The 14,720-nt window shown below is 38.0% G+C and overlaps 1 protein-coding gene across 2 annotated transcripts in view; it reads left to right on the top strand.

The window, feature by feature from the left end:
• cuedc1b (CUE domain containing 1b) overlaps window positions 1-14,720 on the top strand; it is a 34,551-nt gene that overhangs the window by 14,071 nt on the left and 5,760 nt on the right. The window contains exons 5-10 of one of the 2 annotated variants that reach the window (XM_041805001.1): window positions 1,296-1,557; window positions 4,174-4,239; window positions 4,445-4,525; window positions 6,143-6,236; window positions 8,075-8,133; window positions 9,099-9,165. In XM_041805001.1, coding sequence (XP_041660935.1) covers window positions 1,296-1,557; window positions 4,174-4,239; window positions 4,445-4,525; window positions 6,143-6,236; window positions 8,075-8,133; window positions 9,099-9,165 — 629 coding nt within the window. Of the gene's footprint in view, window positions 1-1,295; window positions 1,558-4,173; window positions 4,240-4,444; window positions 4,526-6,142; window positions 6,237-8,074; window positions 8,134-9,095; window positions 9,166-14,720 lie in introns of both variants that reach the window. The other variant, XM_041804992.1, reaches the window with a different exon arrangement.

Genomic DNA, 14,720 nt, shown 5'->3' with positions numbered 1-14,720 from the left:
AAAAGATTTATAATAGAGATATATAGACCTTCTTCATAATTGTGCTCAGTTATGCACTCAATAATAGGTTGAGGCTCTTTTTGCACGAATTACTGCATCAATGTGATGTGTCATGGAGCCAGTCAGTCTGTGGCACTGCTAGGGTGTTGTGAAGCCCAGGTTGCTCTGATAGCAGCCTTCAGCTCGTCTGAATTATTGAGTCTGGTTTCTCTCATCTTCCTCTTGACATTTCCCCAGAGATTCTCTACTGGGTTCAGGTCAGACTAACTGGCTGGCCAATCAAGCACATTAATATGCCACAGTCAGTGAAACAGTTTCTGATAGTTTTGGCTTCACTGTGGGCAGGTGCCGCTATGAGCTTTTGTGGCTTACCCTCCTTGTGGAGGATGGCAGTGATTGTCTTTTGGACAATATTTAGGTCAGTCTTCCCCATGATTGCAAGTGTACTGAACCAGAGTATGAAGATGGCTGCTCAGGAAACCTTTGCAAATTGAACATTTCCACAACACTGTAGTATTTTGAGATAGTGGATTTTTTATTTTTGTGAGCTGTGAGCCATGATCATCAAGATTAAAATAAAAATGTCTTGAAATCTTTTGTTTTGTGTAAGATGAATTTAGAATATATAGAAATGTACCTTTCTGAAGTAAATCATGTTTGAGATGCTGCTTTTATGTGATAGGTTGTTGCTACAGTGCTCTTTAGGATTGCTGTTATTGAATAGATTGTTGCCAGGCAACAATCTATTCAATAATGCATAGGCTGTTTCCAGATGGGCCTTATTGGTTGCTGTGATGTGAATTGAGATTTAAATTGAATTGTAGAAGGATGTTTAAATTGGATGTATTTTTGCTTTTAGGTCTTGATGTTTGTTTAATGTATTTTATAATCAAAAGGGTTTTTTGTTGATATGATAAGTCATTGACTTGGGTTTTAGATAGTTGCTGAGATGTTATGGGTATTTGCCATTGAATATCAGTTTACATACCGGCTTCAGCTTAAAACATAGCGTAGAGAGGCCACAGAAATATAAAAAGGCCTAACTTTGTATTAGGACCATAATGGCGTTTTAAAAAGTCATGTGTACATCCTTAGTGTAATCAGTGTCTTTCTCACACTTTACTTTCATTTTCAAGTAATTTGTAACACAGAGAACTAAACCTTGTAGTTTTGGAAAGTTTAAAGAAGAAGTTTAAATTATCGCCATCGTCAGATAATTAAGATATGGAGCTGGCAGGTGTAGATATTTTATCAAACCTCATAAAATTATATAAATACTTTCTTCCCATCCACAGAGCTCTCAGAGCAGTCTCTCTCAGCCTTCATCCTCCTCCTCCTCCTCAGTTTCTTCAGTAAGCCAATGGACAGCAGGGTCAGGTTCTCTGTCTGGAGCTGCAGGAACCACCGGAGGTCCAGGTCTGAACTCAGGAGCTACAGAACAAGACAAGAAGCTAAAGCAGTATTTGGAGGACGAACGCATAGCCCTGTTTCTTCAAAACGAGGAGTTCATGAGAGAACTGCAACGCAACCGCGAGTTCCTCATCGCCTTAGAAAGAGGTATGACTATGTGTGTTTGACTGGATATACCTTGAGAAATTCTGGCCTTAAAGTCAACAGCTGAAGTGTTTTTGGTAGTATTGTAAATTGACAGGAAGAAGCGCATACATTCTGAAAACACTGAAACATTAAACATATAACTCTTACCACTGAGATCCTGACAGGTCAAAAGGTTCCCTGTGGAGTTTAGCAGATGAATGTGAGAAGAGGAAAGTATTTTGAACACAGCTGTAAGACCGCAGTGTATTTTGGGTGGAAAACCTTGAATGCAAACCTGCTACAGAAGAACTCCACAGACAACCTTTTAAAAATGTTTGATTTTTTTGTGCTGTTACCGCCATGATATGCCTTGATGCTCAAGTCCTTTGCTCGTCTCTCCGGAATTACTTTTGTCCAAGTAATGAATCTTAACTGAATGATTACAAACTGTACAACACAAAAAGCAACCCAAAGCTACAAACACAAAAAGGTGGTAGAGATAAAATGACAGAGATAATCCAAATTTACTTTCCAAAGTCACCTGTCCTGCTGGAATGAATTTTATATGTGGTTTGCTGTGAATGGATGATAATGATGCACTTCATTCAGTGTCCACCAGAGGCTGACTCCTGTAGTGAGTCAACCCACATAGAGCTCCATGTTAAAATGCCAGACTACTAGATAGACTGTTTTGCATATCCATTGGATGGGATATATTTCATACCCACCTGGGCAATCACCCATAGTCTGTGTTTGGGAAAAGTAGAACCTATCAAGAAAATCTCACAGGGTAATTGAATGAACAGTCTCTCTGTCACATTCCTTACAGGCCTGTCAGAGCATAAGACTTTTGATATTGTCGGTATGCGCAGCCCCTGTAAGTACAGGACGTGAACTGAACAGGCAGAGCTGAACGTGCAATTTTTGTTCAGTATCAGTGAAGCCAATTGATCCATCAAATGCTTGTCAAAGCCAGCTGCGAGAAGAGCAAAAACAGCTTTTCCCCTAACAAGAGCTTTTTTTGCGCACTTCTTTGCTTCTCCTTTAATAAAGAAATGTACGGTTCTGATTTTAAAAAAATCTGCTGCTACATCCAAGCTAATTGCCTTAACGGCAGCCATTGTTTACAGGCTTGCAGTAAAACTAAACCACGCCCATAGCTACTCTCTTGTTCTCCTCAAATTATGTTTATTAGTCTGTCCATTCTCAGAGGACAAAAATTATGAATGATACAGAAATTGGTACAACATTTCAGATAGAAGCTTTGCAAGATGGATCTGCCTGATGACAGACATGGAACATGGCCAATCCATCAGCTTTGCAAGATTACAAAAGAATAGTTTGGGTCCCAGTAGCGCATTTCTTTTCAGCTGTACAGGCTGTTTTATTCTCTTTCATGGTGTACACTTCTCTTTCTCTGCTTTCTGTCACACTTTCAGATGATGAGATTAAAGAACAGTGCTGCTACTTTTGATGGTTTTAAATTCACTGACTGCAGACAGTAGTTTGCTTTGACAGTAGGTCAGATGCTGCAAACTGAACCAGAACTGACTTTTATTTTTGTTCCTGCTGTATCAGGCCATTAACAGTATTGTTTAATTATTTTTCTACCAGGTTTAAAGTTTGTGTATTGTGATAGGTCTACCTCTCATTACTACTGTGCTCAGCTGTGTTTTTACTAATCCATCATGATTTATATATTTAAACTTTTTCTTAGATGATGAGTTTGAATTAACTGTTAAAACATCCATACAACTCTACCTTTACAAGCCTTCCAAGGATGGCTGCTGAGAAGCATCCCCACAGCATGATGCTGCCACCACTGTGCTTCACAATGGGAATTGTGTGTTTGTGGTGATGTGCAGTGTTTGGTGTTTGCCAAGTGGGTGAATACTTTATACAAGCACTGTAACTTACAAATGTATAAGAAACAACACCTACAATTTTTCAGATTTAAAGTCATATATTCATGAGTAAAAAATCAGAATCTTTTAGATGATAAATTTATGAGTTTACAAAGAAAAATCCAGAGTTTTCTAGAGTAGGAAATTAGATATATAATCTCCAAAATATTCTCAATTTTTCATGGACATTTATAGCTCTATTCTTTTCAAAATTTTCAGACTGTCCCTAACACACAACCATATACTGGCCACATTGGTATAAGTTTTTGTGGCATAGGTTTACTTTCTTTTTCTTGCCAATGTTTATGTACTGACAGACTTTTACACTTTTACACTTTTGTCTTGTTTACCTGTGTGAGCAGTTTTGGATTGTGATAGTTTGAGTTTTCATATGTTTCTTTGCTGTTCTTTACTTGGACAAAATTAATTCCATCTGTCTCCATTGTTCACAGTCTTAACATCCCCCAGCTTATGATCAAAGCTCGTGCTTCCATTGTTTCTCTAAATCCCAGCTCAGATTTTAAGCTCGGGATCGATGTTTATTTGCCCCAAATTCTAGTGTTTAGTGTCTTTGAAAAATGTATCTCCAAAATTCTTGGTCACTCACAAATTTTACACTTTACTCAGGTAAACAATTCCCGCCTTCTGTTCAAAGCTTTAAACTGGTTGAGATGATCCCATAAGACCAGATCCCATCACATCAGTGTTCATAACATATGCTCTCTGTTTTTAGATCGCTTGAAGTATGAGTCAAAGAAATCAAAGTCCAATCATTCATCTAGCATGGAGGGTTCTTCAGGTAGATATCACTCATCAAGCTTCCTCTGCTCAGCTGTATGCTCTCTGAACTCTACTGAATACTGGTCTGTGTGTGTGTCTGCACATTCACTGTGATAACTGTTGGTTTGTCTGTAGATATCATACGATAAATACCTGTACAGTGTTTGTGTTCATATACATACTGTAAGTGTGCATTGTGGTAGTGCTGCTGTGTCTGTGTGCAGGAGAACAGTACTCCGCAGCTTCAATGGAGGCCGTCTCTGATGACGCCATGTTCAGGGACAAACTCAAACACATGGGCAAATGTAAGTCTGAGGATTTCATAAACGACTGCAACAAATTTGAAGGGGAATTAGTCTGCTTTTTTTTCATATTTTGGGTCAAATGACTTGTGCACAAAGTTATGAAAGGCTTCTGTTAAATTGTTTCATTCTGCAGCAGGGAAACAGACAGTAATGTCTGCAACATATTACTTTTAAGTGTCAAAGTGTGTCAATTAGAAGTTGTTTTTGACATTGATCGCAGATACAGCCATCAGTACACCTGTATGCATGTTATTATAAAAGTGAAGAAAATAACTGATGAATTTGGTATTTTGGAAGGCAGTTGAGTTCTAAATAATCCTCTCTAAAACTTTTCTTTATCTAGGAATAACTTTTTTAAAAAGTGGTTTGCAAAAAGAATATTAGTTCCTCAGATGACAGCTATATTGGGGAATCTGATGCAAGGGATTTTATTTTACCAGGTTTTAATCAGTCTTAAGAAGATATTGGTGTTTTAGTATGTTTCTTAAGTCCTCAACCAATTTTACTGGTAACAAATTAATCTGTAAGACACTTCAGATTACTTTTTTGTTGTAACATATAATGTAATCAGTTTGCTCTGCAATTCAAGTAATGTGCTGTATGGTTACTTGCTTATAAAAATAATTTTATATTGAAAAAAAGATGCTTTTCTTTTTGTCACAGAAAAAAACAGAAAATCCTTGATGCATCTGCCCAGTTTCTGTTTCTCTCTGGCCTCTGGTCTGGTAGCCGCATACCTGCCCAGAGGCCCAGGTAAACCTACAGCTGTGTCAGTATACATATGCAGCTAATAACTCAGTGAGATGATGGAAAGAGCAGCATTTATTCTGTGGAAATATCCCAATTTTGTTGAATTTTTTGGAAGAAGGGGTTAAGAAAAACAAAATGTAAGTTTGGGAGCCTATGTTGTATTGGTTAACTGTGTCTTATACTGTATTCTTCTACAAAGTTCATTGCTAGATTGTGAGCATATCAAGGGGATGTAAAAGTTATCACATCTGTTATACTGTTATAAGGCTGCAGAATTACAGATAATGGGCAGTAAACTTGGCTTAAGAATGACAGAGTCCACTCATTTAAAGATTGATGACCTACAGTAGACTGCATGCTACAACATCAAGGACATGTAGCAAGTTGCTGAGGGGTTTGGATTTTTGGTAACTCAAAAGCCCTCTAATGTTCTGCTTTTTCAGTAGAGTGATGTCACAGCTGTTTGTTGTTTAAAAACATCATCTTTCTCAACAATGAAGAGGCATATTTCTCTAGTGATCTTTTCTATAGTGTTATCAGACACTCAATCCCATTACACACCTTGCTCCTACTACTTATCCCTTCCCCTATGTTTTGCACGTTCATGTCTAGGAGCAGGGATGTTCGATTCTTATTGAAAAGGAGAAGTAAGCTGAAGTATTAGAGGTACATGAACCTTTTAATGGACACACTTTGATCCATCAATTATGATGTTGCAGATATTACAGCCTCCTAGTGAAAATGTTCAGAAACCTTTTGTAGTTCATTGAGTCATTAAGGCTCAATACATAAAAACTGGGCCCAGGTATGGAATTACCACATTAACTGCATGTTTGGTGAAGTTACTGTTGTTTTCTTCTGATTTAGCCACCAGAAAGAAGCTGTTTGAAATTGCCAAAACGTTCTCAGAGAAGACGAAGAGGAGAAAGTCCAAAAGGAGGACGCTTTTGAAGCACCATTCGTATCTTTCACTTAAAATAAGTTAATTCCATTCCATTTTCTAACCCATATAGACCTAAAGATGCATAAAAGTCACCCCCATTTAACCTATGTATTGTCTAAACCTCTATATACTGTAGTTTTTTAAAAATGGCACAGGATTTCAATGTTTAAAAAGTCTTTATTTCTCATCCTTAATTGCAAATAGAGACTTGAAATCAAGGCATTTGAAAGCTTAGACCAGGGGTGTTCAAACTTTTTTCACTGAGGGAGACATACAGAAATATAAAAGGTTGTTGATTCCACTTTAATATCCACAAGGCGAGGCTTATGATATTTATTAACTCAGAAACAGAATAAAGGACGAGCTGGGGTGGAGGAGGGTTGCAAGAGCAGCTTGCAGAGAGTATGGTAGAGCCTGGCCAGGCAAGAGCAGTCTGAATAAGGCAGCTTGACTGGCCACTAGCGTGCTTAGGGCAAATCAGCTGGCCATCAGCTGATGAGGGCTTGCATTAGATCAGGTGATTGATACAGAGCTTGACTCTGTAGTCTACCTGAACTAATGCTAAAAGCTCGATTTAATGGCTAACAAGGCAAACAGACGATCAACTCAAGGTTTTTGGGGGTACTAATCAGATTTCAGGGGGCCCTGTTTGGTCCTAGCTGCCACTGGCTCAGCCCCTATTATTGGTACTGCTATTCGCTAAAACTCATCAGGGAGTTAGGAAGCAAGATATTATTATTTTGATTGTCACAAAACCACACAAAAACCACATCAATAAATCATTCTTGTTGAGATATAGCTTACAGAATTAGCATTGTAGCACCGTCTTATGCTTAAACTATGAAGTACAATACAGTTGAGCGTGAGCTCTATGTTCAAATGTGGGCCATATTTCATTTTATTTCTAGAATTCGCAGTGGGCCAATGGAATGCATTTGGCCCCTGGGCCATAGTTTGGACACCTCTGGCTTAGACCCCTGTTGTTATCTGTTAATAACTGCTTTTGCACCAAAGTTTGTCAGTATTTTAAAAACCGACAATCAAATCAAAATCATTACTATCCCTCTCTCCAAACATGTCCCTGATCTACTGAACCTTGGCTAGTGGGTCTGCCTTCATATAGTCTGGGTTTTTGGCATTGTTTTTTGTTGTCTGAAAAGCTACTGTAGCCATCGTCTTTGTCACTGCTTAGCTTTAAAAACCTTGTCATCCTTCAGCTTTTCTGTAAAGAGCCTAAGAAAGATATTTTTGATCCTATCTGCCTTCCGTGTATTTAAGTTTACTGCTTTGCAGTTTGTTAGTCAAGTCTTAAAAACACAAAGATCATCCTTAACACGCTGACATCACATCAGGTCTTGAAGGTAAAAGGAGATGCACATTACATTAGGTCTTAACGTGTTAAAGAAGCAAGTCCTTTTGACTAACCATGACTATCAGTCATTTCAAGAGGAAATTATCTTTTATTGTATTTTTCTCTCAAAGAGATTTTTTATCTCAGTGAGTTTTTTTCTGGTTATAAATACAGGTTAAATACATTAAAAATCAATTCAAATAAATATTGAAATCAAAACATCCTTAAAACAGAGTAATCTTGGAATAGCGTTCTCATTATTTTCCTGATAAATGGACTTAACAGCTGAAATATATATGACAGAATCAGCCATTTTTAGCTTGCACATGGCTCTTTGCTTGATGTAATGAATTGTTTTAAATGCTTTTGGAGACAGTGTTTGCTGTCTGGAAAAGACTGAAAATGGCACATATTGAAGTCTGAAGACTGAAGTATCAGTTTGAAATAGCTTATCTGTCCTGTAGCTGTTTTTGATTTCTAGTTTCTTAACTGAGCTCTTTCCCAGATTGGGCACTGCCAACTCTACAGCCAACCTCCTGGATGATGTTGAGGGAAACCCTTGTGGTAAGACTCTTACATCAACTGCAGAAAACAACTAAACAGTCCCTCAATTTGTTTTCATCTATCTGTTATTACGTTTCAAAGAGTGACCGTGTTAATTTGTGACTTTCCGCCAAATGCGTCTGAAGATGTTATTACTGTGGCTGCTGAAAACAAAAAAGATTCCTACAAATGTCTCTGTTTAGTTTTTCATTATGTGAAAATAAACTTGTCAGATGTGTATTTGATGTAAAACCAAAAAACAAACAGTCATGTACGCAATCAGCTGAAAGTCAACAGTCTGCAGGGTCACTAGATGAACCAAAACATCGATTTTGTTTCCATTAATTTTAAAAAGTTTCCATGTGGACTTCTTGAACAGAACATATCTGTCCCACATTTTTATGTTTAACTGTTTATTTTTTATTTTATATTTTACATAACAGGGCAGTCTGTGACACAGGCCTTTTTTAAGGAAATTAATTAACATGTATGTGATAGAGAGAAGGAAAACCTCCATGCACAGAGCTGCTTTCTTTACTTTGAGACATCATTATGATATATTTTCATAGATCTGTGGATCCCATGCTCTGAATCATGGCTTTAACCCCATATGGATCGCAGATCAACTCTGACCAGTTGATTAGCAAATAGTGGCTAACTCCCCCAGAGTTTAAACGTGCATACAGCAGAAGAGGAGAAAAAGGGAAACGACAACACATGAGCTCAGAAGTCAGCATTTTTTTAAATCACTTTTTTTGTGCAGAAACTTATTGATGACTACAGGAAACTTGAATCTCAAGTAACAGATAAAGACCTTCATTCTAATAGTGACAAAATGCCCTGCTTCCATGATGAAAAAGATAAAAACAAAAACAGACTTTTAATGACCTGCTTTTCTATACATGATCAACAACTTTAAATAAGACTGACTTAGTTTTCTGCTTATATAAACAATATTTACGTTTTTGTGTGTTTATGCCCAGAAGAAGATGGTCAGCCCAGAAGAGCCAAAACTCAGGAAGAGAATGAACAACGTAACGAGCCATTATCATGGTAAGATCCTCCCCATTGTCTCCAAGGTGGTCCCAATCAGTGCTGTTATATTTTACAGCTTAATTAAATCGGTCTTTACATGATTGACATGACATGATTAAGGCATCATTCAGGCTCTTGATTGTGGTTGTTTCACACATGTACAAAACTGTTGAAAGTTTCCTGAGGTTTCTGGGGTGAACTACTTGTATGAATGGGTTCCTGAAAATCCTTGAGAAGTCTAAAAAAAATCTTAATTTTAACTTAAAAATCAAGGCCAGAAAAGTCTGAAAATGTCTTGTTTTTATCATTGAGGTCTAACATTTTATGACACTTATACTAAGTCTAGACATGTCTCTATCAAGTCTTTGTGTTCTGACCATTTTTTATTATTATTTTAATCATTATTTTTCACATTGTTTATAACCAGCTTAGCAAATCTGCTAAAATGTATTATGATAAATTTAGCTATACAGTATACTCATAATGATAACAATAATAATATCTTGAATTTATATAGTGCCTTTCAAGAAACCCAAGGACACTTTACAACAACACATAAGACATGGACAAACTATGTCGGGATAGGATGAGTGTAAGGGGTGGTTTAGTGAAGACTGTAGGCTGTGGTGAACAGGTGGTGCTTGAGACAGTTTTTGAAAATGTCCAGAGATGGAGTGCTACAGATGTCTGCAGGCAGAGTGCCCTGGAGGGTGGGGGCTGCAGCACTGAAGGCTCTGTCTCCATAGGTTTGGAGTTTGGTTATGGCAATGGAAAGTAGGTCAGTGTCTGAAGACCAAAGGTTGTGGGATGGTGTGTATGGATAGAGGAGATCAGAAAGGTACTGAGGAGCCAGGGCATGGAGAGATTTGTATGTGAGGAGAATGATTTTGTAGTTGATGCGGGACTTGATAGGGAGCCAGTGAAGGTGGATGAGGATCGCAGTGATGTGTTGCCAGGGTCTAGTGCAGGTGAGAATAGCAGCAGAGTTTTGGACATACTGGAGCCTGTCCAGGGTTTTGCTGGGTACCCTGGACAGGACTCCATTGAAGTAGTCTAGGCGGGAGGTTATGAAGGAGTGAAAGAGGGTTTCTGCCACAGGATCTGGAAATGATGGTCGGAGTCTAGAGATGTTCTTGAGGTGAAAGCGGATTTGGTTACAAATTTTATATGGGACTGGAAGGAGAGGAGGGAGTCCAGGATGACGCCCAGGTTTCGACCTCGGACAACGGACAGATGGAGGTCCCGTCCACACCGAGCATGAGATCTCCAACCTTCCGCAGCAGCACTTTGGGGGGCACAACCATGAGTTCTGTTTTATTGCTGTTGAGTTTGAGTTGGTTGGTTGGTTGATAGAATAGAAGCAGTCATTGTGCCAAAAATCATCACATTTGGTGTTTAATACCAACAATTTTAATGTACTATTACATTTGACATTTCACAAACAATGTACTAAATTAGGAAATTTAGTCCTGGTCTGGTGTACTAAAAGGGTCTTGCATGCCTTTTATTTTTAAACTTTTGCAGCACAGAAAGTGGTATTCATTTTTCTTAGTCCAGGTCTTAAAAGGTCTGAGAAAATCTTAAATTTTATCTTTGAAAGTATAGGAACCCTGAAATGGGATTTAGTTTTTACCCCTAATTATCCCCGATTATTAATGCTGATGCTGTTATGACAGTGTTTGCCTTTGTTTCAATGCTACGTTTAATTGTCACATTAACACCTTAAAAACTTAGAATAATTTGATAACTTTTAAAACAGTACAATAAATGAAAAATAATTTTCAAAATAGTTTAACTTCACATTATTTTTAGGGGAATCTTGTTCGTTCTTCATGACTATTAACTGGATAATTGTTTAGTGAGGTTTGAAGTCAAAATTAAGCAGTTTTGAGTGTTATTTTTTGTTTTCATGGATTCAAATATATTTATATACAGGGTGCGAATTGTTGAAAAACCAGAGGGGGGGACATTAAAAAAAAAAAAAAAAAAAAAAAAAAAAAATGTATTTTGCAACTGGCCTTTAATCTGTAGCCATGCATACACTGTGAGCCTTCAAGCCTATTCTCACCTGATTTTTGAGTTTGCAGTGCGTCGTTTGTGAGGACACAATGGCAGAATTCTGCCCAATCATTTAACCATATATTAATAATTGGGTTAACCATATAACAATTTATAACATCTTGTATATATTTTTTGATATTTGATGGTTTGATAAGTCAGCTCCTCCTCCCTGGCCATGCCAGCAAAAGAGAGAGAGAGACAAACTGTTGATTATCCGTCCTAACAGTATTTCTCAATTATCAGTAAATAGTGCAAACAGCACCACTTTTGCAACACAAAGGTTCTGGAATCATCAACAATATTATAGTCTGCATGAGTCAACATGTAGGCCTGTAGCAACTGCATGTGCTAAATGCATAGAAAAACAACAGCTTTGCACAATAATGCTAATAACCTCATTTAAACTTAAACAGCAGGTGTGGGACACCACAGACAGCAGCTCTATGTGATATGATCACCTCTCAACTGCCAAACAGTCACGACTGTAGAATATAATTCTAGTTTCATCACAGACAATCACAGGTGAAATAAGCCTACCTTTACATGTTTACACAGAGAGCTTACACACCCTCATGGAGCATCTTTTCAGTTTTCTGAGCCAGTTAGTCCTCTGTACAGTTCATAGGAAGTCCGTTAAGTCTCTTCAGATCCATTAAACTGTTGAGATGGTGGTTTTAAGTCTGAAAGATGAAAATCTGTGCTCTTTAGAACAGGTATGATCTTGCTGCTGCAGCCGTTAAGGGGTCGAAGATCGGGGTTGTTGTGCAGTGTGTCATTTTACCAGCTCAATGCTTTACTGCAGTGGCTCTCAACCTTTTCAGCCTGTGACCCCAAAATAAAGGTGCCAGAGACTGGGGACCCCCACTGTACCTGAAGGTGGTTAAACACAGCCATGCACAATTTGGAATAGTCATGTGCAGACAGGACCATCCATAAAGGGGGATAAATAGGAGAGCTTTCTGGCACCTAGCCAAACTGAGGGCCCATGGAGGTCAGCAAAACCATGGTCAATTGTAAAGTTAAGCTGTGATATCCATATTTGATATTTAACCTTAAAAAATAACCACTCTTATCAAAGAAACAAATATATTTTTAATCATTTGTGTAGTAAATAGCCTTCTTATAAATGTAAATCCCCTTTGTTAAAAAAAAATCATTAAAATGGTTTAGAAATTGCTACAATGGGTTAACAATGGTAAAAAATGGTGAAAAAGGTGGTGAAATTGGATTTTACAAGTAGCAGAAATGGGTTAGAAGTGGCAAAAATTAGATAAAAATTACAAAAAAGGCAAAAATGGGTTAAAGTGGCAAAAATGGGCATACATAGTGGTAAAAAGGAGTTAAAAAGTGACTAGAATGGCTTTAAATTGGCAAAAATGGGTGGAAATTTGGTGAAATGGGATGAAAAAATGATATAAACTGATGAGGAACTGATGAGGGTCTGCAAACATGAACACATCACCCCCATTCTGAAATCTCTTCACTGGCTCCCCGTCCCATACAGAATTGAGTACAAGGTCTCCCTCCTCACCCATCAATGCATTCATGGACATGCCCCCCAATACCTCAAGGAACTCCTCATCCCCCAGACCTCCCCGTTCACCCTCTGTTCTGCAACAAAAAAAAACCCTCCAAGTCCCCAGAACCAAGCTTTGCGCTACGGGTGATCGGGCCTTCTTCTCTGCAGCTCCAAGGCTGTGGAACGCCCTCCCTGACCACCTGAGGGCCCCACAAACTGCAGATGCTTTTAAACAAGACCTAAAAACCTATCTTTTTACTAAAGCTTTTTGCTAAATGTCTTTTATAGGTTCACCTCTTAATTAATTTTATAATTATATCGTATTACACTTCTGCTCTGTACCACTTTGAGATTGTTGAAATGTAAAGTGCAATACAAATAAAATTTATTATTATTATTACTATTATTATTGTTATTATTATTACTACTATTATTATTATTATTGTTGTTGTTGTTGTTGTAATTGTTAAACGGGCCAATAAGGGTTAACTGAGAGAGAAAAAATAGGCAGATGGCAGACATTGGTTAAACAAGCAAAAATGGGCATATCAAATAGTGAAATGTGGTTAAAATGGGGAAAAAATGGGCGTAAAAAGTGGTTAAAAAAAGGGGGGGGGGGGGGTTAATAGTAGCAATAATAGGTCAACAGAGGCAACATTAAGGTATGATATTCCTTTATTAGTCCCACAAGGGGAAATTCCAAATTAAGCTGAAGTGGCAAGAACTGTTTTAGAAGTTGCAAAAACAGGTAGAAAAAAAGTGGTGGAAAAAGTTCAAAACTGACAAAATAGCTGTTAAATGGTAAAAATGTGTTTAAATTGGAGGGAAAAAATGATGAAAAGGGAAAAAAATTGACTAAATTGGTGTAAAGTGGCAACAGTGTAATTTATAAAATATTTTTAGTTTTTTTAGGGCAACTGGAAACCCCCTCTCAGTGTCTCGTGACCCCCAATGGGGTCCCGACCCCAAGGTTGAGAACCACTGCTTTACTGGACTTGATGGTGGTTTTAAAGAGAGGTTAGCTTCTGATCTGGTGATTTTGCTTCTCGCTGAATTTCAGAGGGGATTAATGTTCTATCAGTCTGTGATCATGACATGGGTTTGACAGCAGCACCTGCCAGATGTCCAGTTAGCACCTGCAGCTGCAGAGTTTGAGCATTAGGATTCCAACAAACATTCACTGTGAAAATAAATCTCAAGAACATCTGTCTTTGCTTTAGAAGTCCTTCCTCCTTTAGTAATGTCCTTTTTGTGCTCACATGTAGATAATTTTGGTCATTTGGACATGCCGCTGTTTTAGCTAACTTTGTAAACAGACTGGTAAGTTTGTGTCAGTAAACCAGGCTCTCATTGGCTTGTGAGAGTTGAGTCGTGAAGCAGGGATTGGATGAGGCTGTAAGGGCTGATTGATTGACATGTCTGTCAGCTACTCTTTGTGCTTACAAGAGACAGACTGTACGAAGTGAGCTGAACCTGTAATAAGTAACTATGTATAATTTCACATGCAAAATATGCCTATGCCACTGCACTGCAATGGGCAAATGCGGGTGCACCAGCGGTGCATATGCATGCCCATGGCCCAGCATTCAGTCAGAGCAGAGGCAGGGATAAAACGTATCCCCCCGGGGATGAAAATTTATCATCAGAGAGGGGGTATCAGAACCAGAAGAGGGGAAATTCCCCCCATCCCCCCGGCAATTCGCAATCTGTTATATATATGTATATATATATATATATATATATATATATATGTATATATATATATATATATATATGTTTATACACAACGCTTAACAAATTTATTAGACCATCTGTCATATTTGTCTCAAAGACCATCCAGCATCATGAAGTGCTTTAATCCAGACTCTTTCATTTTCAGTGAGCTCTCCACGTTTTACCATATTGAACAGGAATGAGGAATTTCAAACTGGATTCACCCAAATTTGAGCCAACTCACTGGGCTTCTCTGAGAAGTCAGAAATTAATTGAGCAT

Source organism: Cheilinus undulatus, linkage group 2 (genome assembly GCF_018320785.1).
Source record: "Cheilinus undulatus linkage group 2, ASM1832078v1, whole genome shotgun sequence".
Lineage (NCBI taxonomy): Eukaryota > Metazoa > Chordata > Actinopteri > Labriformes > Labridae > Cheilinus > Cheilinus undulatus.
This window is presented reverse-complemented; position numbering and strand designations above follow the sequence as displayed.